This window comes from Centroberyx affinis, unplaced genomic scaffold (assembly GCF_046629955.1).
Source record: "Centroberyx affinis isolate AG114_WGS23_722 - 3 ecotype Tasmania unplaced genomic scaffold, CSIRO-AGI_Caff_v1 ptg002613l_1, whole genome shotgun sequence".
NCBI classification, from domain to species: Eukaryota; Metazoa; Chordata; class Actinopteri; order Beryciformes; family Berycidae; genus Centroberyx; species Centroberyx affinis.
The window spans coordinates 40,395-65,209 of NW_027280811.1; the positions used below are offsets into that span (position 1 = coordinate 40,395).

General features: G+C 42.5%; 1 protein-coding gene across 2 annotated transcripts; it reads right to left on the bottom strand.

Moving 5' to 3' along the window:
- Nucleotides 1–570: 570 nt before the first annotated feature.
- On the bottom strand, nucleotides 571–24,489 carry ibtk (inhibitor of Bruton agammaglobulinemia tyrosine kinase). Of its 2 annotated transcripts, none has more exons than XM_071534752.1 (29): nucleotides 24,353–24,489; nucleotides 22,518–23,471; nucleotides 22,037–22,133; nucleotides 21,485–21,609; nucleotides 19,722–19,832; nucleotides 18,859–19,029; nucleotides 18,362–18,479; nucleotides 17,456–17,636; nucleotides 16,951–17,074; nucleotides 16,303–16,480; nucleotides 15,802–15,955; nucleotides 14,805–15,189; nucleotides 14,071–14,327; nucleotides 13,898–13,984; nucleotides 13,719–13,801; nucleotides 12,808–12,845; nucleotides 12,519–12,615; nucleotides 12,284–12,385; nucleotides 11,487–11,604; nucleotides 10,954–11,014; nucleotides 9,792–9,919; nucleotides 9,246–9,358; nucleotides 8,900–9,045; nucleotides 8,401–8,522; nucleotides 7,979–8,077; nucleotides 7,344–7,499; nucleotides 5,170–5,364; nucleotides 2,670–2,802; nucleotides 571–2,167 (listed from the first exon to the last, which is right to left on the bottom strand). In XM_071534752.1, the coding sequence occupies exons 2-29, from the start codon at nucleotides 22,839–22,841 to the stop codon at nucleotides 2,042–2,044; spliced, it is 4,029 nt and encodes a 1,342-aa protein (XP_071390853.1). In that variant the 5' UTR covers nucleotides 22,842–23,471; nucleotides 24,353–24,489; the 3' UTR covers nucleotides 571–2,041. The 2 variants fall into 2 exon arrangements, with proteins under 2 accessions (XP_071390853.1, XP_071390852.1); XM_071534751.1 differs by having other exon boundaries at nucleotides 7,946–8,077.
- Nucleotides 24,490–24,815: the final 326 nt, after the last annotated feature.

The window sequence follows — 24,815 nt, forward strand, 5'->3', positions numbered from 1 at the left end:
TAATGAAGCTGATGCCTATGTATGAATGTCTTTCAGAAAAATTCTTTTTTTGGTCACTGCATAATTCCATTTGTGTCATTTCATAGTTTTGATGTCTTCACTATTATTCTAAAATGTGAAAAATAGTAAAAATAAAGAAAAAATGTGTGTCCATACTTTTGACTGGTAGTGTACATGATGCAGTGTTTTTTTCACGCAGGTAACTTGAAAATCTAATTTCAAAACATATCATGTGGCTTTGAACACTACATTTATATTTAGAGCAGAGATGCAAAGGATAAAGCCTGGTTCATTATACAGCTTGATGTAAAGAGGCAGACTCTCTCAAAGGCTTTGAACCGTGTGTCATCTCTGCACTGGCTAATAGATCCTAATGAGTAATTAATATTTCCCCCATGAGCCGTCTCGCTCTGACTTCCGATGTGATGCTCTACCTGTAATTACAGCCAATAAAAACCCTAAATCGCCACACTCTCTTTTCAGAGCGGGGTCATCACATCTAATCAGAAGCATAGACTCGGTAATGGCCGTTTGCTGATGCAGGGCAGATGAAGTGTCAGGAGCTGGGCAGATGAAATGTTATCTTTATTAGATGCAATGAGAGCCACATTTATCACAGTGACGGATTGAGTTTCTGCAATCTTACAGCAATAATAAAAAATAAAAAAAATGACAGAAACTAAAGCAAGAGAATTTAATTGAGAGAATTAAATTTGTCTCCCCTTTCACTCAGTCCACTATAATCTAACAGCTCAGTAATCGAATGGAAATACAGACGGGAAGACGGGGTCATTGCACAGGTGAGTTCTTTTATTGCATGCCATTTTCTCTTCACATCCGCAAGTCTCTCACACACACACACACACACACACACACACACACACACACAAACAAATGGCATTGGAAGAAGACGAGTTTACATGGTCCAGATCGGAGGTACCAAGCCAACATCGGCTCCAGAAAATAAAGCTAAAGAATAAAACAACTCAAATAATGGAGAAAATAATGAAACGGGAGAGAAATTATTTTTAAGTGCTGTACTTGTGTGTATGTGTACATGTGGTCATTGTTGAATAAAGGCACATAACCTTCTCCACAGCTTGCTGGTAACAACTTGAGAAAGGGCAGAAAGCCAATTCCATACAATCAACCCCCTGTGTAGAATTGCAACAAATAATGTATTTTAAACATGATAAAGTTACATTTCTTAGCAAGAATGCTAACCTAATGCAAATCAGCTGAAGTGATCAGTCCAAACAATGCAGCTATTGAGCAAAAACAAAAAAATAGGATAATAAAAACCAAAAAGAAATTCAACACAAATTCACTGCCTTCTTCAGCAGTTTACCTTACTTCTCAAGCGCAGTTGACTGCTCTCCCATATTTTTATAATTGGCACTCTTACTATTATTCACACTGACAGCTTCAACTGCCTCAATACACTCAATAGCCCTCCAGGTACTGTAGTTTGGACCCAATTTGCGGTTTGGACATCCCCATTTCTTTTCACTTCTTTGGCAACTAAATATTACTAAACAACAATTCAGATAAGCTGACAATATCCTTTTGGAAGGTTGTTTACTTTTCACATCGTTCCTGTTTTGCAGAGCAAGAAAGAAAATCATGCATAATAAGCGATCCTTTGCTCAAAAGTTCTTTTCAATAGCTTTCTACCGCTAGGAACACATTCATTAGTTACCAAAAAAACAAAAAAAAAACACACAAACACACACACACACACACACACTCTCTCTCTCTCTCTCTCACTCACACACACACACACACACACACACACACACACACAAAAAATGTTGAGCAGCAATAAAATCTAAAGTAACACTGGGGAGATAAGCATAAGATCTGCATCAGACCCGGCCCACACTGGGACGGTTGAGTCTGAGGTACACCTTAACACAGACTGATGTTTCACATGAGGTTTCAGGTAAGCTGCAGGCGGGATGGTGCAGGTACGGTGACGCTGGGTGACAACTGCAGGGAATCGTCTCAGTTTGACGGGATGTAGCGGCTGTGCTGTCTTCCATCAGTGTTTGTTCCAGGTCGGCGTGGCGACGGGACCCCGGGAAGACCTCTCCACCACTATCAGCTCGTCGGGGTTGTCACGCGCCTCATAATGGAACAACAGGTCTTGGATGGCCCGCTCCTCAATCTAGAAAGACAGCGCAGGAAAAAAAAAAAAAAAGACAAGACATGAGCGATAGAAGAAAAAGGGAAGAGACTGGAGGGGAAAGTGTGGGCAATGAAACCACAATTCATTTGAGGGTAAAACAGAAAACGCTGACAGTGAAAGCTTAATGATAATAAGATCATTTTACATAATAGCAAGCAGAACGCTACAGAAAAACACAAGAGTAGAGCTGAGCGTTGTGAAGGCGCTGACAGAGTAGTAGCTGGAGGAGGACTGAGACGGCTGTCAGACGCAGCTGGAGGCACCTCATTTCTAACCGGTGCTGCACAGAATGTGATGTTTGTTAGAGACTCGTCTGCAAAACGGGGAAGGAAACAGGACGCACATGGCGGCCGTACCGCCCACCACCAAGCCTTCCAGCTGGATGATGCACACACACACACGCCATACGTTCTGTCACGGCAGAAGTGTGCATGCGCGAGTGAGTGCGTAAACGCAGACGCGCGCGGACAAGATGGGTTACCTGGATGAGCGCCAGCGGCTTCTCTCGGCTGCGGATCAGCGCGGCTTCCTGCTGCTTTTCCTCCTCCACGATGGAAGCAAAGGTCACCATGGAGGAGCAGGGGGGGCTGCCCACTGCTCCCAGCACCCAGGGCCTAGAGGGGGGGAGGGGGTAGAGAGAGGACGGGAGGGTTGCATAAATATGAGTGGTTGCACTGTGTTAGTGGTAAGTGAGGGAAACGACAGTCTACCTGGGTGGACACAGGCTGAGTAAACTACTACTGACAGGCTCATGTGTGTGAATGGCCGCCTCCTCTCCACCTGACATGAACATGCATCTTGTATCAGCTTTGTGGAACCGGATCGCCTTTACACCCGACGTTAAAATGCATCTCCATTATACACATTAACATTTTATTTCTCTTTCCCCTCGCAAAACACAGATTGCTGTGCACGTCATTTCCTTCGGAATATTTATGTCTTTTAATACTGGCAGTAAACACCAGACAATCCAAGTATGTTACTATACTATTCCGTGCAGGCTGCTCGATTTATGTGCACTTAGGTTTATTTCTGTTTCGATAGTTGCTATATGTGGATGTGAGACGCATTGCATTTACACTTTGTTATAAATGTGACCGGTTCATTTATACCTGGATTTGATGCGTTTTTGCTCTATCTGGTCACCATGATGCATGTTAATGCCAGGTGGAAAGAGGGTCTGTGTGTGTGCGTGTGCATGTGTGTGTGTGCAACTCAGAGCAAGAGACACCTGTGGAAATATTCATAGAAAAAGGGAAAAAAATCTGATACTGGCTCAACTGGCAGAGACTGAAAAAACATTTATATTAATTCTGACTGGGGATATGGAAACACTGTCCCAGAAGGCCGAGATAAGAATGTACAAGGCTGCCGCTGCTTCCTGAGCCTTGGATTCATCCGTCTCTCTCGGCTCATGCAAACCCATGAAGGAAGAGGAGGAACCTGGAACCTGCTCCCTGTTCTGAATGATCCGCTGTGACATGAGGTTTGCCCTTATCAATTCTGATTAACATCAGAAGCTTCACTAGAGTGACTCGCACAGCTGCTTAATATCTGACGGTCTACTCTTAAAGATTGCAGCGTGAAGCAGGGGCAGACGGACAGAAGAAGGAAGTATTCTATCTTGGTTTGGATAAAAAAGAGCTGCACTTACAAAAACCTAGAGAGATTAACTTGACTTTCAAGACCTTAAATATCTGTGAGGGAGAAGGAGGACGCATAACTTCTCCTTGTAATTTTGCACAACACCCCCAGAATGTCTCAAAAAGCAAAACATGACACCCAGACCAGCAGGCTTACACATTGGTTTCTCAGCCAAACTACAAACAGTCTCACTGTAATTTCTCCTATTTTAATTTCAATTTCCATTTTTATGTCTGTGCCACAGGCTGGTCGCGTGGATGAAACCCCCCGTCATGCGACCCAATAAGCTTTTACGACGAGTCAAACGTCAAAGCAATAACAGATGTATTTTCCACCCTCACAGACAACCGTTGTATCCAATTGCACAGGGGAATAAGTATTCATGGACTTGAGCTCATACTCCTGTGTGTGTGTGCTGTGTTTGTCCAGCTGACTGGGGGGGTGGGGGGGGGGGGGTTGTAAAGGTCAGGGTGACTCAGTGTCAGTGGGCAGCTCAACCCGGCTATAATGGGTCATTTGCCCCGAGGAACAGCACAACACGCATCACCTCATTCGGACCACAGCATCATGCCTCTCTCTTTCTGTCTAACTAGAACAGGATCCTGTCAGGCAGTGCTTAACGTCTGACAAGTGGTTCAGTCAGACTCAAGACTCAAGGCTACATTTAAACGATTTTTTATTTTTTGTGAGAATCAGTCTTAGATAAACACTGGTCGTTACTTCCCCTTTTATCCTTTAACCTCAAGACGAGAAGAGAGTTACAGCTGACCATAACACCCAAGCCTGCACAAACCACTGAGTTACTGGCACTGTGTGTGTGTGTGTGTGTGTGTGTGTGTGTGTGTGTGTGTGTGTGTGTGTGTGTAAGAGATCTATATCTTGTTTTTAATGTCCAAATGTCCCCACAAAGAGTAGCACCCGCCCCACAAGAGGTTTCTTGTTAAGACCATTTTCTGGATCTGATTTGGAAAAAAAAGTTTATTTTTATAGGTTATGGGTGGATTTAAATAAAAGTCTTTAAGTAATGGTTAAGGTTAGGTTATGTAACGGCATGAATTGAGGTTAGAGTTAGGAATTACAGAATAGGGAATGATTCAATTGGGTATTCTGTGTGTGTGTGTGTGTGTGGGCTACTGACAACAGTTTCCAAAACTGAACAGCAGCTCTTATCATGACACCTCAACAGTGCCATCAAGTGGAGAAGAGCGGTATTGCGTGTACGAGCAACCGTTTTTGTACCGGAGTGTGTATTATCCTGAGTCTAAGTGAATGACTGAGTGTGTATGTGTAGGCCTTTATTCCTGAGATTCTTGTATGTACTGTATATGTGCACGTACCCAGCTGGTCTCTCTGGCTCGCTGGTTTCAGCACATTTGAATGTGACCCTCCTGGCAGCAGGAGCAGTGACCGGAGCACCCGGAGCGCCCTGAGCACCTTGGCCTGCGGGTCCCAGTCTGACCAGTCGGCTCTCCTCCTCCGCCAGCAGGTCCCGAAATGAGCGTGAGGAGGGCGGTGACTGGACTGCTGTTGCCCTGCAGACAGAGGAGTGGTTTTGGGAAAACAAATGAGATAAAGGAAGAGTGTAGAGCAACACTTGAATTCACTAAAACTATAAAACTAAAGAGTGGTTGTGCCTTTGCTATTGTGGCCCCTTGACTGTGGAACAACTGTCTTGAAGGTGTAAATCAGCAGAATCCAATGCCATTTTTAAGTTGATTAAAGACTCGCTTTTACTCTACAGCCTCTCAGTGTAACCGATGTGATCTACCTGCTTTTTTTGTAATATGCTCCATCATTTTTGTCTATTTATCTTGTTTATTGTTCTTTTACCTTTTTGTGAAGCACTTTGTAACAACAATGCATATGCTATCCAGATAAAGAACATTATGTCATTACTGCATTGTGATCAGATCTCATTTTTCATATGCACTATGCAAAGCAGGCGAGTAGGTGGGGAGGTGGCATTGTCAACAAAAACAACCATGGCAGGTGTTACTGAACAGCTTTGACATTCTTTTGCTGCGGAAGGGATCGTCTTCCATCTATGACTCTCTAGTAGGAGGTGCAGTGACGACATTTCTACCTGGGGCCCGTCTCATGAAGCAAGTTCAACAAAGTCACAAAACCTTTGGCAATCCCAGATAATCGGTCTCACGTTGCTGGTTATCAACTGGCTCTGTCAACCCAGGATTTACCAATCCAGCTATGAGCGTGTTCATATAGAAGAGGTGGGGTTTGTAACAAGTAGCCAATCAAATGCAACATGGACGGACCCAGAGCAGTGGATGTAAAATGAGATAAGATGAAACTGATCCTCGTGGGGAAATTAGGTCATACCAGCGGCAAAAGTAATAAGATTCAGCTGGGAAAAGGAAAATCACATAAGCACACACAATTCATATTGCTGCCCATCATTGAGACACAGTGTTCATTCTTCTCATTGATACAATGTTCATCACACTGGGGCTGTGAAAACATTTCATATTCACAAAGTCACCTCATGTTCCTCATGGCGTGGTGATGGAATATGACTGAATATCAGTGAAGTCTATTGAAGAATTTCAGTGCACTTGATATGCGACAGTAGGCCTAAATTTCATTCACTATTGACAACTATGGTCAACTAATATAAGATACCTGCTATTTGTTAGAAGCCCTATAGCCAGAGTGGGTCAATGGCCTTGAAAATAAATCTATAAACATGTATTAAATCTGATGTAGCCTAATAAATATCTCAGATATAACAAACCATCGTGGAAAGTGGTTCTACCAGTCTGTAAACACAGTCACCCTGCTAACAGCCCTTCTTACTATCTATTAATTCAATATTTCCCTCCTGTACAGTTCTTTATATTACTTGTCACTTTAATTTGAATGAATGGTGACTCCATGTTTCTAGAGAGCTGATTGGTGTGAGGTGGGCCTTTAATACGTTCTGATCTGATAGCCTAAACTGAACCTGCTCCGGAGCAGGTTAGCTGTGCAGCATAGGTTACTATGGTGATAAAAGTGAGGCACCTTCGTGAGACCAAAAAGCCAGGGTTAAGTCCAAAGTTAGCTCGCTAACATACTAAGAGACAGGCCCCTGGTGAATGGATACATTCTCACTAATGCCAACACACTGTTTGGACTGCGGAGTCCTGGCTGAGATCCAGTCACTTCTGGAGCTGGTCTGGTAGATCGGATCACATTACGACTACAATGTGTACTGTGTGCGTTTATACCATGCATTAACATGCATTTTCCCTGTTCCAGATAAGATATCCAGACAAAGATCGTGGTATTAAAAAGGTGTAAATGGGGGTCACAGTGTTCATCTTCAAGGCGCCATGTAAATAAAGTTGAGCAGGACAGTAGCACTGTCAGGGTTAGGGGTTCAGTTCCCACTGGGGTCACCCATGCTACAAATGTATGCACTCATGGTCTTGTGCTATGAAGGCATCAAGAGGAACCATGAAGTTAACTCAGTGGTGCTACTGCAGTGTTGTTCTTCATAGCTAGGCCCACTCACCAGGCCTTCCCACTGCTTTTGGATGGGGTGACAGCAGCGGTTGGTTTGGACACAGCGGACTCCACACTGGCCTCCTTGTTGGCCATGGCCATCATCTTCCTCTGCTTCTGGGACAGCTTAGTAGGAACAGGGGAGTGCTTGCTGATAATGCTGACACTGCAGACAGACAGGAAAATATCAACAGTTAGCTAAGTGAAGAACAGTGAGAAAATAACGTTCATTCAAGTATTTCACGACAGCTTTCCTTCACACATTTAATAGCAATCACAGGCATCACAGTTTTTACACAAGGCAACAGGAAAGGTAATTTTGAAAATGCCAAATGCAGTGATGAGATGCATCATTTCCAAGTTCTGACAAAATCCAGTCAGTGGTGTCTAAGATGATGTATGTAAAGGACAGACGGACAAATGAACAAACTGGCGGATGGATCACATGATTAAACAATGACTGAATTATACTGAAAATGAGATGATGCATTTACTTTCACAAGCACTTAGGAAAAAAATAATGAATTTGTCAGTAATTCAGCTCTCCTGGTCTTCATAAAGTAATTTACCACACGGTCATAGTAAACAACAATTTTTTTGTAATTGACCTACTCCGTTAAAATAAATATAATGGACCTGTCGCACCTCCCAGGGCTTTTAGGAGTGGCTCCGAGGGTCTGCAGAGAGTTGGCTTCCATGTCCATGATGGCTCTCAGATCCAAGACTGGGGGCGGACGGGCAGGACTGCAGATCGGAATAACACCAAGTCACACATACTGCGTAGGACATACAGCTCAACTTTCACTTTGATTTACTGACAGCTCCCACCTTTCTCCATACCGCCTCCTCAAAATGAAATAGGAGTACATAACTTTTGCGCCAAAGTCAGGGTAATCTGTATCAAATCTCAAATCTGTTTTTCAAAGCATGTAAAACAACCAATTTCTCCCCTCTGAACTTCCTTACTCCAGCCTTTTCAGAAGGCAGGAGAGAAAAGGAAAGAGGTTGTAAGAAAAGAGGAGAAGACGTTTTGTGATGTAGCCCAGGATCATGAAAGCCCGTCTCACCAGGCTGGGACCTTGGGGATTGGCTCTGGAGCGGAGCTCTTGGGGGGCGTAGGGAGGCCGTTCCTCAGGGAGGTGGGGGTGCTGGGTGGGTTTTTCAGCCTCTGATTAACAGCCTTCTCATCCTGCAGGTGATAAACACAGCATTTCGAATTAAGATTTCATGGTGCGCTCATAGTATCTTAAGTATCAGGATCAGCTATGCAGGCTAAAAGATAATCTGTTCTATAAAGTCTCACCTACTATACTGTTTTTTATTTGTTAATCTATTCTGATTAAACTGTTCTTATCTGTTAAGCTATAAATTCTTATCTGTTAAGCAATAAGGCGTGTTTGGCCAGTGCACAAAAACGTATACATTTTACTTTTTTGTTTTTTCATTGTTTCATTTCATAGTTTGAATTTTAAGCACATGCTGCATATCCAAGATGTAAAATATCCAAAAATTTCAGCAAGTTTACAATCCAAGTGTATGTGCCTGTTATGGTGACATGACATTCACCTCGACCCTGTCATGGAAGACAGGTGACTGCATGTCCCGGGGGCTGCCCACCCCCATGTAGCTGCCCTCAGAGTCTGACGTCAGCAGCTCCTGCAGGGACTCGGTGGAGTTGGCCTTGCCTGACTTCACCAGGCAGGGGGAAACCACTGGGAGAGAAAAGAGGCCGTCACTGAAGTTATTATTACAAAGGGAGCTGATGGTTGAGATGGTAAGAATACTTAGTGTGGTCTGTCATGATCTTGTGTGAGTATGTGCTGATAGGTAGTGAATCTAAATGGATATTAACCTGTAATGTTATAATATTATAATCAATATAGCCTAGCTGTGTGTGTGTGTGTGTGTGTACCTGCAGTAGGGGGGCTCTGAATGATATCAGAGAGGGTGTAGCCTCCTGAGCTGTCAGAGCGGCGCCGCGGTTTCTTCTTAGCCTTCATCTTGGCCTTCTTCAATAGTGTTTCCCTATGAAGGGGATCAATTTGTACAATCAATTTTTATTTGGGTTAAAAAAAATAATTTGTAAGACCTCTGAAACTATTTAAGATCCAAAGGCAAAATTTTGCCACATTCAAGACATTTTAAAAGGCCTTTAATTTAGGTCATTCAATTTAAAACATTTAAAAGACTTTTTAAAGGAGCTGTAGACACCCTGGCATAGCTCCTGGTGTCTCTGTACACTAAGTGATCAGGACTCAGCCTTTTTCTGGTCTGTACACACATGAGAAGAACAGTCATGCGTTTTAAAAAGAGGCTGGGTCCTGTAGCAAGAGTCAATTTTTTTTTTAATCCCCAAATTTGCTATTTAGTTATTTTCATTTGTATCTCTTTAGGATTGCAAAATTATTTAACCTGCACAAGAACATGGAAATAATTCGTAATAATCTGGTTTGTGTACCTGCAGGAGTGATCCAGTTCTGCTTCTGTTTTGGGGCTGAATGTTGAGTCCAAATCGTCCTCCTCATATACACTGAGGTCTGGGGCACCGGGGTAGGGGGTGATGAATCTCTTCTGCATTGCTGGGATCTGATACCAAACAGAACAAAAACAGAGGGATTAAAATATCTCAAGATGCATTATAAGACTCTTATTTATTTATTTTAACTCGCAGTCAAACAGTTCCAGCATAAGGTAAATTGTATATAAGAACCTGACCCTGTTTTCATTTTCATCAAATATGGTAGAAAAAGACAAGGTGGACTTGAAGAAAAAAATCCACCCCGGGGGAAACTCTTAGCTGTTAGTTGTCATTAATCTGTGATGTTCAATGCTTTGCAGGAGAAAGAAGCCCTTGCTCTTTGATTCTGAGAGACTGATGTTTACTGCTGATGTTTTAGATAGCGGAAAAATGTTTTGCTTTTAAACTCCATTGTACCAGAAACATCTCGACGTGACGTCAGGTTCTACATTTGGCCAATCATTCATGGGAATAAGAAAAATACACCACCAAACAGCAAAATGGGCCCAGAAATGCAATGTACAGTGCCGATACAGTGTTACAGTGTTTTAGGGTGGATATTTCCTTTAACTTGACAAGACTCTTGACAGGGTGATTTATTGGTTTCTGTGGGCTAAATTTAAGACTTTAAGACATTCTTAATGCCAGCTCAAATAAAATGTAAGATCATTTTACCCCCCGAAATTAGCCTGAACATAAAAAAGCAAAGCATGTGTCTGCAAAAGCTACATTTTTAAGACCTCTGACACTGTATTTAAGACTCAAACACAACATTTAAGAGTATGTAAGACTTTTGAAGGCCTTAAATTTAGATAATTCAACTTTTAAAAAGACATTTTAAGGACCTGCAAACACCCTGCTTGAATAGCCTTCAGGGAGTCGATATAACACTGGCTAGATACACTAAAAATATCACTAGATACACCTTCTCTGTTTTGTTTTGTCTTCCCAAATGGGAAATGAGAGCCTATTCAACTCCTACTTTGGCCAGGTATTTTGAGCGATTCCTTTTAGCCTCTAGTTGAGCTGTGGTGTCTCCCTAAAGTGAAGATGAGAACCAGGCAGGCTGTACGGGTTAACTGGAGGGGGGGATATGACTCACCATCCTCCTGTAGGCTGCAGAGAGCTCCAGCAGCACTTCATCACTAAGAATATCCAGCGCTCTGAGGGCAACACAAACAGGCGAGGGAGCAAGCAGACAGACACATATATAGACACACAACATGCGCACACACACACACACACAACATATATGCACACACACATGGAACAAGAATAATTTTTCGTGTCTCTCCTGAAGCAAAATAATACATACATCCAGTTTTTGTATGTATCAGAATTTCCTTGCCCAGAAATATAGTGAATACACAGTGAACAAAATCTTGCACAGAACAACACTATACTCTTAACAAAAAAGGTCCTATATAGTACCAGAAAAATGTTGTATTTGGCTTATACCAGAGTAGAACCCCTTTAAACCAGCAGCATTAAAAGCCCTTTTTAAAGCCACACTGGGTTATTTTTTCGGATCTGCCAGTTTTATCCAAATCAGACAGTAATTTGAGTCATTACAGCTCTATATTTTAGCCCAAGAACCACTGAGGAACCTTCTTTTCTCTGTGTGCACCAACTCACTTGGACTCCAGCAGGGCAGCCATGTTGAGCACGATAAACTGGAGGCAGGAGAGTTTAAGCTGCTCGGCGTTGTACATGGCAGCAAACTCCAGCAGTTCCGCAGCATTCTTCAGAGTCACTGACAAGAGCAAAGCAAGCAGCTTAGACATCATCTCCGGGTAATCACTCTCCAAGATGTTATGCAGTTATGACGTGGAAAAAGTGTTCTCTACCATCTTTTCGGCTTGTAAAATCTTGCTGCATTCACGTCATGTGGGAAAGATGAGTGTAATATTTAAAAATAGGATTTTAATACAAGTCACCTTTCAGATCTTAAGTACTACTTGGGAATTTGGGGTTTGGCATTGGACCCCAGTTTCTTTCTCAGTTTAGACAACGATACATTCATTTCAAATAAAACCTACAAAATGAAAGATTTCCAGTCATTTTGTGATCACAACTCACAACAAAATGGCACACACATATTTGCTGGATTTTTTCAAATGTGGTTCACATTACAATGTTTGGTTTACTGCAAAACATTAAGTCAAATGTATCACTGCATGTCAAATGTGGAAAAGCTGATTGGAGCAACAAAAGTCTGCAGAAAACGTCAGTCATGGCGTCTTGACGGCCTCAAACAAGTACAAAAGCATGAACACTTCCAAGTTCTTGCTTTTTACCCTCAAGTAGTTCTAATAGTTATACCCACATGATGTGAATGCAGCATTACATACAGATGAAAGGAATTGGAAAAAGATGATGGCACAGTAAGAGGTTTGATAGGCAAGGAGAGGGATAAGAGAGACAGGACGTACAATTCTCAGTGATGGCAACCTCGCACATCTCCTTCAGTCGTGTGATGAGCAGCTGGTCAGCCACAACCAGGACGTTGCAGACAAACTCTACATTTAGAGACTCTGGGGGGAAAAGAAGCAAAGGGACAAGTCTGACCAAAAAGTACTGGCAAATCAGTAAATCATAGAGCTTCTAATATCATAGCAACACCAATTCAAAAGGTGCTTTCAGTCAACATAAAACGTGAGAATCTACCTTTGATGGTGGGAGACTCGTCGGTGTAAATATACTCGAGAATGGCCTGCAGAATCTCTGAGCTAGTGGGCATCTCCAGTGCAGTACAGGATGTGGCCTGAGGGGGCACAAGACAACAGTGTTACCAGCCCTGGACAACAAAGTTCAACACTGAGATGACACAGACACCCATGAAATTGTTTTTTGTTCAGCATGGACAAGAATTTGTAACCATCATGCCTGTATAGAGGGGTTTATAAGAGTGACAAATTTGTTAAGGAATAAACATGAAAAAAAAAACATGGCATACCTCAATCCAGGGGTTCCCCAGCATACTGTGGAAGTACTCTGTAGAAAACACAGGAAGAAAGATGAGAATCCAACAGTCATCAACTTTTAAGCTATTTCAAATCACATTAATCCAATACTTCAACAAAATGGACTTGATAATCACACACTTGAAGACCTGTGTATTTAAACCTGTGTCTTTTATATGCTAAGTCTAAATGAACAGAGAGGTGAAGTATGACACAACTTTGTAGGCTGTAAAGTTAGCATTTCTGCCATTTGGTGTGTAGTCCAAAATCCCTATGGAAAATATGAACAGGTTTTGCAAGAAACAACATCAAGTCTGTGCTACACTGTGAATTTTTGTTCTTCAATTACTTTTTACAGATTGTTGCCGGCGGAATGTTAATCCTTTGGGAAAGGGGACTACAACAGTAGTTAGCCTGTAGCTAGCAACAACTGTGAAACACAACTGGAACAGAACAAGAACAAGGCAACTATAACTATCTATGAACAATAACAACTATAATATATATTTGATGCAACACTATGAAAATATCAATTTGAATGTACAACACAGTCTGGACAAGGTGAGAGGTAAAGGAAGTCACTCATCAGTGATAATGTAATCCGCTTTCCCCAATGATTAGCATTTCCTTAAAAGAAAAAAAAAATCAAAGTAACTTAACTAAAGTAACTAAAGAGATCAAAATTCATGCTAGGTGATGCTAGGTGATGTATTTTAACCCCTGGAAGAAAGCGTAGTATATCTCATGGGTATCTGCTAAACACAGCCCTTATTTTAGGCATTTTTTTAAAAGCCCATTCATATTTCCCATAGGGATTTTGGACTACACACCAAATTGCAGAGATGCTAGTCTATCCCAAAATGACAACATCCACTTTGCTGACAAGGTGGTAAGAAGTTCTCACCAAGTCTGGCACAGAGCACACTTTTGTGACAGGGAAACTCTTTCCCATCTTCAGATTTCAGAGTAACATCACAAAGGTAGGAGCTGTGGAGAGACAAAGAGAGGCGTGTCAGAGAATGAATATATTGTTTATAACAATCTAGTCTACAGCTACTCCTGTTACACAATAGTATCACTTGCCATTTTTTCTGGTTGAATTTGGGTTTGTTGCCAGTTTTCTTGTGAATCACATTGATCTTTCCATTTTCATATTTGACTCCATCCAGTCTGTCAAGGAATAAAGGAGACACTGTTGAAACAAATGACACCAAAATGCATACTGCCTCAGGTTTAGAGCACCGCTGGTTTCTCACCGTGCAGACAGGCTACCCAGGCCCAGCTTCTTTGCGATGCCCTGTAAGGTTTTCACGGGGTTGGCCCCTCCTTCGTTGGCTCCGGCCTTGTCACCTTTGCCTCCCTTCCCTTTCTTGCCAGGCTTGGAGCCCTTGCTCTTGGCCTTGTCCCCGTCTCCTTTGGTTGTGGGGGGGAGGGAGCGGTAGACCTCGAGGGCCGAGCGACCTCTCAGGCCCAAGTCCTGCAGGCTGCTGATAAGCCTCTCCTGCTCTGAATCCTGGCCAAGGGAAAAGAGACAGGTTTTTGAGGGCTGATATCGATATTTTGGGGTTGAAGCTGCTGATAATGGATATTCAGTATCTTAAATTTGACCATTTTCACATACAGCTAAATTAGTGTTTCGTATTTAGTGTTTCCCCAATAAGTATTTTATTCTTGTCGGGGTGGAAAAGCCTCTGAATCAGTATTTAGACCATCATGGGACACTAAAACTCTCCACTGGAAGACATGCCAGCTCCTTAAGGCAGGGAGAGGCAGGTTTCATTGCCTAACTAACACCTCTAAAGTTGCTGAGTAAAATCCTCCCACACCACACTGGAATTAAGACAGAATTATAACACTAATAAAAACAAATTTCACTAGCTGTGGTCAGAGAGGAGCCTCCGTCATATCGGAGGTGGATTGCATGACAAGCTGATATCCAATTTTTTATAAAGGGCCCTAAACTCAAAATGAGTCCATTCACTCTCCTCACCTGGTTCTGGCTGGGTGGGGCCCCGGAGACTCTGGGCCGGGCCCCATGCACCAGCAGCTCACAGGAGTCGGTGTAGATGAAGTGCAGGGCGTACTCCAGCATCTCCAGGGGGATCTTCTCCAAGATGAGCAGATCGCAGCCCACGGCGTCTTCGCTCCGCCTCACCTCTCCGTCCGGCTCCTCGTCGATCTCACTGCGCTCGCCCACGAACTGTTTCCGGAAGAACTCGGACCTCATGGACAAGATGTACTTGTGGGCGGGGAAGGTGCGGTCGCCGGCCTGCAGCGTCACATCGTGGATACTGTCCATTTCGTCCGCCTCCTCCAGAAGGCCACGGAAGTGTTGAGAGAAGGAGGAGGGAGAGACTGTGGGAATCTCGTACAAGCTGGATTGAAGAAAGAGGGATGGGGAGGGAAGTCAGAAAATTTGCTCCAACAACACACTAAATCAAATTCCACATTCTGCACCATGTATTGTCATTCAATTACACAGTTCTAGCTCAAGTAAACAGGGAATCAAATCTCTCAAAGGACTTTACATTTTTTTAACTACTTATTCATACTGCAGCTTATGGAAGGGTGAGACAATTTCACTTGTTTCCAATGGAGTTTTGAGAATTTTCTTCAAACAAGTGACAACATCTTGAAGGCAGATCACTCCAGTAGTTTCAAGGTAATGGCACTTGATTCAACAGAATTCTTGAAACAAGTTGATTTGCATTGGAAACAAGTGAAATGATCTCACCGCACTGGCAGATCTCTTCACTGGTTTTAAGAAAAGTAGGTTTTAAGACTCAATACTAGACTAAATGATGAGAAATGTCATTCCCCAAAGACTTTAACTAGTACTGAAAATAAATGCTAAGAGGCTGCTACCAATCTCTTTTTCACCAGTGTGAAAACATTATAAATGTCCTTAGAGGCGATTTGTTTAGTGATTAATAGGATAGACATCTAAATGTCCTGAATCTCTGTGCTTCAGCAGAGACCGTGTCTACCTTGTTTTGGGGTCAGACTGAAGAACTCCAAAATTTCGCCCTTTGGAGTCCATGGTGATGCTGACGGCTCTGTGGACGTAGGGAAGTTTCTCCAGGCGGATTCGCTCGTACACTGTTCCAGCATCTGAATGGCCGCAAACCTCCACACTACCATCTGTAACATGACAAGAGTTTGAATAAGAAGCAGAATCAGTGTCATCTTGACTTGCTTTTATGTGATGTTTATTTTTTACCATTATATTGTTTGTACCCTCTATTCTTATCCCTTTTCACTTTTACTTGCTCTAATTAATTTTGAGTATGTTGTTTCTTTCAGTGTTTTTATTTAATTGTTAAAGCGCTTTGTAAACTCCATTTTGAAAAAGTGCTGGACAAAGTTCATTATTATCAGTCACAATGAAGCAACAGTTCAATACAAGCACCAATGTAAATCATTCAAAACATCAATAAACTCTAATATCAATTCACTACTGTAAAACACCAGTATCCTATATTGCTCACCTTTCTTCTCCCCGTACTTCTTATATTCTCCGGCCCACACGCCACTGAAGCCCTCCCCTTCCTGAGTCACAAACATCATGTTGTTCTTGCTGAGAGCGATGTCCGACATAAAAACCTGACGGCCGTACGCCCACCGGCACTGTCTCACCGAGCTGCCTGAAGAACGCCAGCAGAACACCTGAGAGAGAGGGAGAGGCAACAAAATTAAAAGTAGTCTTTACAATAATAACATTTATGATAAGAGTTCAAAACCATTTTCATGTAAAGAACCCCAAAATAGAGAAGCATTAGACCATGGACCCCGGTTTCATGGAACTGTATCCTAGGGAACGCCATCATAGAGGACTTTTTTCTATTCGATATGACTTGGACTTATATAACTGTCTATACTGTCTGTAGGTGGGGTGATAACAATGGGGAAAGTATAGCTATGACTAAAATAGCTATGTTAGACATTCTCTCACTGTGCTAACATCTAGTGAGTGAAACAATAGTGAACTTAAACGATTCCTCATTTTGTTGGGGGACCCCTTAGAAGCACCTCAAGGTCCCTGGACACCACTTTGGGGACCATTAATTAATTTAGAAGTGACATTTCTCCCTGGAGTGGAAAAAGCCATTTGTCTTATCTTTGCTAACCATACTTACCCTCCCAGCTTCATCCAGGGCCAAGATGGCCACCTTTTCTCCTGCTCCCTCGTTCAGGACCTGTGGATCCACACGGTGGTCCAGGCTACCTCCGCTGACCAGGACCTTCTTGATGTTCAGTTGCCTGTGAGAAAAAAAAAAAAGGGATTGACCTTGGTTGACCATTGCTCCAATTGCATCATCTGTGCTTACACTGCAAAAAATATACAAGTCAAATCAATACAGTGTTTGGTCTTAAATTCTTATTTTTCTTAAAACTAGTGAAAAAAAATCAAAAAAAAAAATCAAGTGACATTTTCTTGACACCAGTGGAGTGATCTGCCCTATTCTGCCTTGTTTAAAGAAAATTCCTGAAAAACAAGTACAGGAAACAAGCAGAATTATTTCACCCCACTAGCAGATTTTTTCACTTGTTTTAAGAAAATAGGATCCTAAGATTGAATATGAAACTAGTTGAATTTTTGCAGTGTAATGACGAATTATCCAAGTCCCCTGTCCTATTCACCTTGAAGCCAGCTTCTTGCACTGGTAGTCAGCCAACAGGTAGACGTCCCCCTTCTCAGTCACAACCACTGTTGCCCCGTTACTAGCTGCTGCCATGGCGATGGTAACATCCTTGTGGTGCAGAGCTGATACCTGCCGGGGCGCCGTCACACACTTTTCCCCATTGGGGTCCAGCAGGTAACCTGGAAGTCAACAGGCAGTAGAGTAGCGTTACACCGATATATCAGTTTACCAATGTACTGGGCCAATATTGGCCTTTTACTAAACACCCAGAGATTCCTCCCAAACTCCCTCCCCGACCAAAGCTGGGTTTTCTTTCTGAAGTAAATAAAGACCCCAAAATGTTACCAAAACAGCACATTAACTGATCATATATTTACCATAACATACTATTATTATTGTTTTATTTCAGATGGCGGACCATAGAAATACTTTATAATTCCTGTGTAATTAAAATCAGCTGTGCCAGTCTGTAAAACCTGCAATGCAATTTTATTTTCTTTGGACATATATTCACTTAATTCACTCAGTAATGTTTTTTGTAAAAACAAGATTGCCAAGAATAAAATTATGAGGGAAATACTGAATACTACTACTGGCACAAAATATCAGCACAAAGCATAGGAAGTTCAATCCAAAAATATCTGTGTCCATATCTGCCTACAAAAACTGATGTCTGACCACAGAGGTCAGACATCTGCAACAGGGGTCAGGGTGACTCAAATGGATCAATGGAATATGACTATTGTAGTCTAAAGTGATCAACAGGTGAAACTTGATAGCAGTTGCTGCTTCTATGAAAAACATGATTCTGAAACAATAGTTTCTAACACTAAAACCAAGTTGAAAGTAACACATAAATATGTGTACATGAACAGGGTGCTGACATTTGAATGCTACAACTTACCCAGCTGCCCTCCATTGAGTCCCATTGTGTAGACGGCCTCCCTGGTCCACAGCACTGTGTGGAACCTTCCTGCTGCGACTCCAATCACAGTCCTCCCTCTCAGGGTCTTGGAGAACACCTGCATATACATCACAGGACAGGGATACTGCAGCTATATAGGAATAAGGGTTCCTAGACTAGACTCAATGTAGAAGATGATTGTCAAAGGTGTGGTAAGGGAAACAATATAGATTAAACATTAAAAAGAAACCTAACAGACAGCAGATTAAACACAAATCTTTGTACCCCATGTCATTTCAGTCTCGTTTCCACGACTTCCCCAAAGAATTTATCACAAGAATTTATCTCTCAAAATTATCATAAGACATATATGACAATAATTGAATCTTATTTTGCACAAAACTAATGCACTGCAAAATATGAACTGCAATTCTCCTCATCTCTCTGGCTATTAACCATGGCTGACCTTGTGCCAGTTGTTCTCCCTGCTACCTTACCTGTTTAGGGACATGTGCGGAGGCGGGTGGAGGAGCTAGACCCAGCTGGTGGAAGGTGTTGAGGCCGAAGGTGTAGACGTAGCCCTCCTCCGTCAGCACCACCGTGTGGTCTTTGGCTGCTGCCACCTGGGAGCAGTGGTGGGACATCAAACCCTCCACCATCCGAGGAACCTGGGAGAGTAGTGAGAAGGAAGAAAAGTTTTGAACTTTGAACTTTTGAACCTGGACTGAAGTGGCTGACAGCAATCATTTTTGCAGATATTCAGTATCTTTAAATTCGGCCATTTTACAGTGCTCAGTGTTTCCCCCAGAATTGTATACTTGTCAGGGTGGAAAAGCCTCTAAAACAGCATTTAGACCATCATGGGACACTAAAATGCTCAACTGAAACCCAGAGTAATGAAATTCTTTCAAGTTCAACAACAAGAGCAAACCAGCATCATCATCAGCTAAAGTCAAACCGTCTACACACTGAATCTTCTACATTTAACAGAAGCAGGAGCGTCAGTTTAGTAAACACTAAGGTATGGCAAAGTCTCTGCATCTAATAACATTTGCCACCAAAACTTCCAAACCCGCTTGTATCGACTACATTTCTGGGAAAAAAGTGGAGAAATGATTGATGGCTGACAAGATATTATTTGGTCAATGTGATCAATTATTAGAAGTAGGTCAACAAACTATCAGCTGAGAGGGAACATTGGTCCAGAAACTGATATAGCTTCCAAATAGATTTCTTTTTGCTTGACCTTAGCTATATATTATAATGATTAAAAAAAATAATAAAAAAAAGTTTAGTTTAAAGATATGGCAAGTGCCACACCTTACCACATCAAAATGAAACCTAAGAACAGAAGTCTCACCAGATAAGTCTGCTCGTCCCCATGGCCGAGTCGTCCTCCCTGCCCGTGTCCACAAGTGAACACCTGGCCCTTCTGAGACAGGAACACAGAGTGGAACTTACACAGGACCACCTGCAGGGAGAGGAGGCAGATAACATTTGTAAATTTTTGTGACTTTTTTGTTGTTGCTTTTGTTTTGAATTCATACATTTCTATGTGCTGTGTGAGGTCAGGGAGTATTGTTGAGTTTCCTAACTATTCTGAGGGAAAAATGCAGTTTGAGGCAACAGTTTGTGCTGATCAAGACTCCTGCCGTCATAATCTTGACCTCATAACGGAGGCTGCGATGCATCTCTTTCCATTTCCCTGGCCAAGCGCTCTTGTAGTGATAGTAAAACACAGTTCCAATAAAGGCCACGGCACAAGTGGAAAAGCAAACATCATTACTAATACATCACTCCCCTCAAGCCCTCAATAGAGCACAGGGATGTTTCCTGGAGTATCACATTGATGGGGACATCCACACACATACATACACACCAGCGTGCTTCATTTAATTAAAACATGTCATTCTGGAATTAATATTTAACCCCCAGCACCTGCTGGATTGGGTTGGGAAGACAAAGGCAGTGTGGAGCGCCACTGGGTCGTTGTGTGGTCATGAAATGGGATCCATCTGTCTCCCGCTAAGCTTTATGAAATTACTCTACACGACATGTCCCGCAGGTCAGCAAAACACCCTGAGCATAGGGTTTCTTACATAAACAGCAGCAACATAGTGAAACGTAGCCCAGATACATCATTTCTAGCCTTTTATTTGCAGTGTGCAGAATTATTTTTCTACCCCAAATCACTCGCCACAAACCTACTTACAAACCTTCCAAATAGGTTGAAATGACAACATATCCAACAGTCATTTGCATCACCTAATCTAATATAACTAGCGTCTGATGTGCACACACACCACTGGGGGCAGTGGTATTGGTGCCAGCAGCTATATTAATCACACTAAGAGCATCCACATGACAAGTGGCATGAAATTGTAGCCTGGCTGGCACACCCTGGCAGCGTGGGTTTAACCATGCAGAGACGGGCTCCACAAAGTCACAAATTAGCCTATACAGGAGAAGACAAACCCAATCAGCCCAGGCCTGACACACCAACTCTGCTGCCCTCTAATTGACTCACTCCAATGAGATTACCGATGGCCTCCTATTTCTAACAACCCTCCTCCCAAACCCATTGCCACAGAAAAATAATGCCCATGGTTTACTATGCCTAACAATATAATGTCTCATATTACATGTACCGTGGCCGTATTAGTACTAACATCCTCATTCATCAAACGTACAATGTGTACCTCTCAAGCAATATCTAAGCCAATATTTCCACAGCTGTGATTTCACCTCAGGAGAAAGACAAAGTATGAGCCACTATAAAAACGGTGGCCATGCTTATAGGAGATACAACAAATGCTGATTTACCCTGAGGAGAGGCTCAGTAAGTAAAGAGGACTCTGGGGAGGGAGTGTTTTGCAGGTTGACCCAGGTGACGTGGTTTATCCAGAGGACCCAAGTGGATCGGCTGTTTTTTTTTTTTTAACATAACACATTGTTACAGAGTTGACGCAGAGTATGAGGCCATTACTGGTGTGAGGGAGACACAAGAGAGTGGAGTGTATAAGGTGGGGTAGCCCTATCTTGTAATCCTTACAGGATGGTGTAAAAAAAACACCTCCTTGCTCCCTGGACAGTTGAGACAACAACAGTGTGTTGTTAGCCTACCTGCTTGATGTAAACTCCAGTCCTGGCAAACACATCTACGAGCTCAGGGTGCTGTCTGCTCTCCTGGTTACCATGCCCAAGACTGAAATTAGTATTGTTGCCCCAAGTGTATACTTCAGTTGGGTCTGTGAAGAGGAAGAAAACAAGAAAACACAATTACAAGCACAGCCACAACATTACCTCCACCAGGAGCTTGACAGAAACCATTGGTCTTTTTTTTTCCGTCTGAACGGAGAGTGCTTTTCAGTCTGAGTGGGCAGTACACCCTCGTCAAGTGTTTTATTAAGTCCTTTTGTGACAGATACTGTAAAAAGAGATGAGAAATTGACTAGATGTGACTGAGTGCAGGCAGAATTTAATCCCATGCAGTCACAAGTGCAAGACATGTCCATTAGCAGACTGAGCAACCATGACACTCAGAATAGCCTATGCCAAGCAACTCTTGACAAAACCAAACCCAAAGACTTAACAGTTTCATAAGCCTAGTTTAGGTACAACAACATCAATTTAAGTGCAGAAGACAGTAGCTGACATAACAACTTCTTTTCTTACCAGTGTTTTTAAACACAACATGTGTTGGTCTGTCCTTCATTGTCAAGTCCAGGACAGAGAGACCTTCCTTGTCCTGGGTGGAGAGGAGTCCGCCATGCTGAAACAATGCCAAGAAACAACAAATTCAAACATAGGCCTTATTCTTTAGGAAAATAATGCTTTAATCCACTTGTGTAATGCACAAGGTCAAGACTAATTGACATGAGATACCAAGGGGTCATTTATATGTTCCGCTTGCAGCACCACAGATTACTGAAAATTATATTATTGCCTAATTATATTGTATAATCTACGACTATAATCAGGTTAGTCGGGACTGTTGGGTATATCGTATTAGTTTGCCCAATGAAGACCATGACTGGATGCAGCATTGCGCCTAATCACCCTAGAGAATGGGTAGCACTTGATAATTTGATGATGATTTAATGATATTAAATCATCTAACTGACTACTATTTTTTATGATCCACCATGATACGCACCTTGACCAGCGCCATGAGGCAGTGGATGTGCCCATAGAAGGCGCTGCGGTGCACAGCGGTCCAGCCGGATTCCTTATCCTTCACCGTCATGTCAGCACTCTTACTGTCCAGCAGCCACTCCAGCAGGGCCTTCTTGCCCAGCGAGGCTGCAAGGTGCAGGGCTGTGCGACCGAAGGCGTCCCTCAGGGTGGCCGCGTTGTGGCAGTGTGTGGTCAAGAACGCCCGCAGCTGGCCCTCGGAGCCGCCCGTCAGTGCCGCTACCACCTGGTCTGCGTGCTGCGGCGAGCGGCATTTGGGTGTGCAGTCCGGTGTTGCTAGACTCATCCTGACCTCTGCCCAGGTCTCACAGTGAACCCGTCTCCCTTTGCAACTACACAAGTCCCACCCTGCCCTCCTGACTGCCCGCCACCCACAACTGCAAATAAACTAAAAAAAAAAAAAAAACGCAATGCAAAGTAGCAAACCTGAACACTATCACTCAAGCTTTCAAATGATAATGGGTATCGTAACAGAGCTGCTCTCGAAGAAGAAAAAAATCTAAAGAATATATATATTTAAGGTCGAGATAGTTTTGGGGTGCTAGAATTGTGCTTGTGTTGAGGTTCCACCGCACCCTAGCAACCCCAGAACCTTGTAGTGACTAGTTTCAGTCCACCATTTCGACCAACAATACCACACAACCTAAGGTGCTTGCAGCATACAATGACATCAAGAATTCAATAAATACTAAGTCCAATGTGTTTTATACAAAATTGTACAAATATACTTTTCAGTGTTTCCAAAAATAGTTTCTCCTCTTACTACTTTTTTAAATAATTTACAAAAAGGCTACAAGTTCAACAACCCTCTGACATTCTCATCCAGCAGTCCAACCATCCAACTTGAGGGGAAAGGCCCCCTTTCCCCCCAAAACACTCTGCTCCCTTTTCAAAACTCCATAATTGTATGGTGCACCTGAGGAAGGAAATTTGAGAATTATTAATGAAAAACAATAGCCTACACACAACCCTGGTGTACATGGAGACTGCTCTGCCTTGCAAGATAAAGTTGTGAGTTACACTCCTGCAAGGGCAAAGGTCAGAGCTGCACAGCAGATAGACCTGACAGACTAACAGACTTGGCAGACTAAGGATTCCTCTGCACAGATCAGCTGAGTTGGCATTTGTTTGACAGCCAGACATTCCTTGAGATTTGCTAGTACTGCAAAAATAACACAGGTGTTACTGAGTTTGGACTTTGCATACAGTCTGCATATGATATTGGGTTTTACTGAGCAGGTACGCAAATCTGGGTTCCAGGATCTCGGTAAATGTTGACCCAACAGCAGGATTATGTAACATGCTAATTAGCTAGCCAATAGCTTGTTTTACCCACTCCACTGCATGAATACAGATCCCCATCAATTTTCGGGACCATCATTAGGCTCTAAATGAGAGAACTGGGGTACTGCAGCCAAGCGAAGCCTATTCCCTTTTTGGAATATAACATTTTAACCCATTATCATATTATATGTCCTATATCGGTAACTTGCTAGCAAGCTGTGCACAACCTGGGCTAAGCATTGACAGCTGCCAAGCAAGGCAGACACGAAGCCCCACCATAATTTGCTATGTATTTTCTAATTCTGCAGCTATCTAGACAATTAACTTGGGCAGAAGGAACTATGACATGCCAGAAAATTTGCACCAAGTACTGAAGCAACGTTAACTAGCGTTATTTTAGCTACAGTAGACAGCTAACTCTGACACATCATCGCTAGCTAGCGTTAGCTGGTAATCCAGCTATCTTGCTATGGGAAATTAACGTCGTTGCAAAGATCTCAGAACATTTCTCACCTTCCGCTAGATGAAGAAAGAAGAAGACACGGAGCTTGCAAAAACGGCGGACATCCACTCTGTCATTACTGTAAATAGGTGACGCCTTTGGCTGTTTCACAGATGGAAATTTTGACAGAACCAGTTGCTTGAAGTCCTGCAGGTTAGGTAAGGACCTCGGAGGAGGGAAGCTCGGTAATATGGAGACTTCTGATTGGTTGAATGCATATATATTCTGATCTCCTATTGGGTACTCATCATTTTGCGCTTAGCTGTGCTGTTACCATGATGTCATTGCAAATTTTCATTTTAATTTTAGATCAGGTGTGTATGCACTTTATTAATGAATTTAAACAATATAGCACCATTTTATCTAATATTAAAACAAAAAAGCTATTAAGACCTTAAAGTTATTAAGCGAATATAATATGCTGCATATAACATAAACTCTGGCATTGTAAAATGTGTTTTTTGTTTGTTGTTA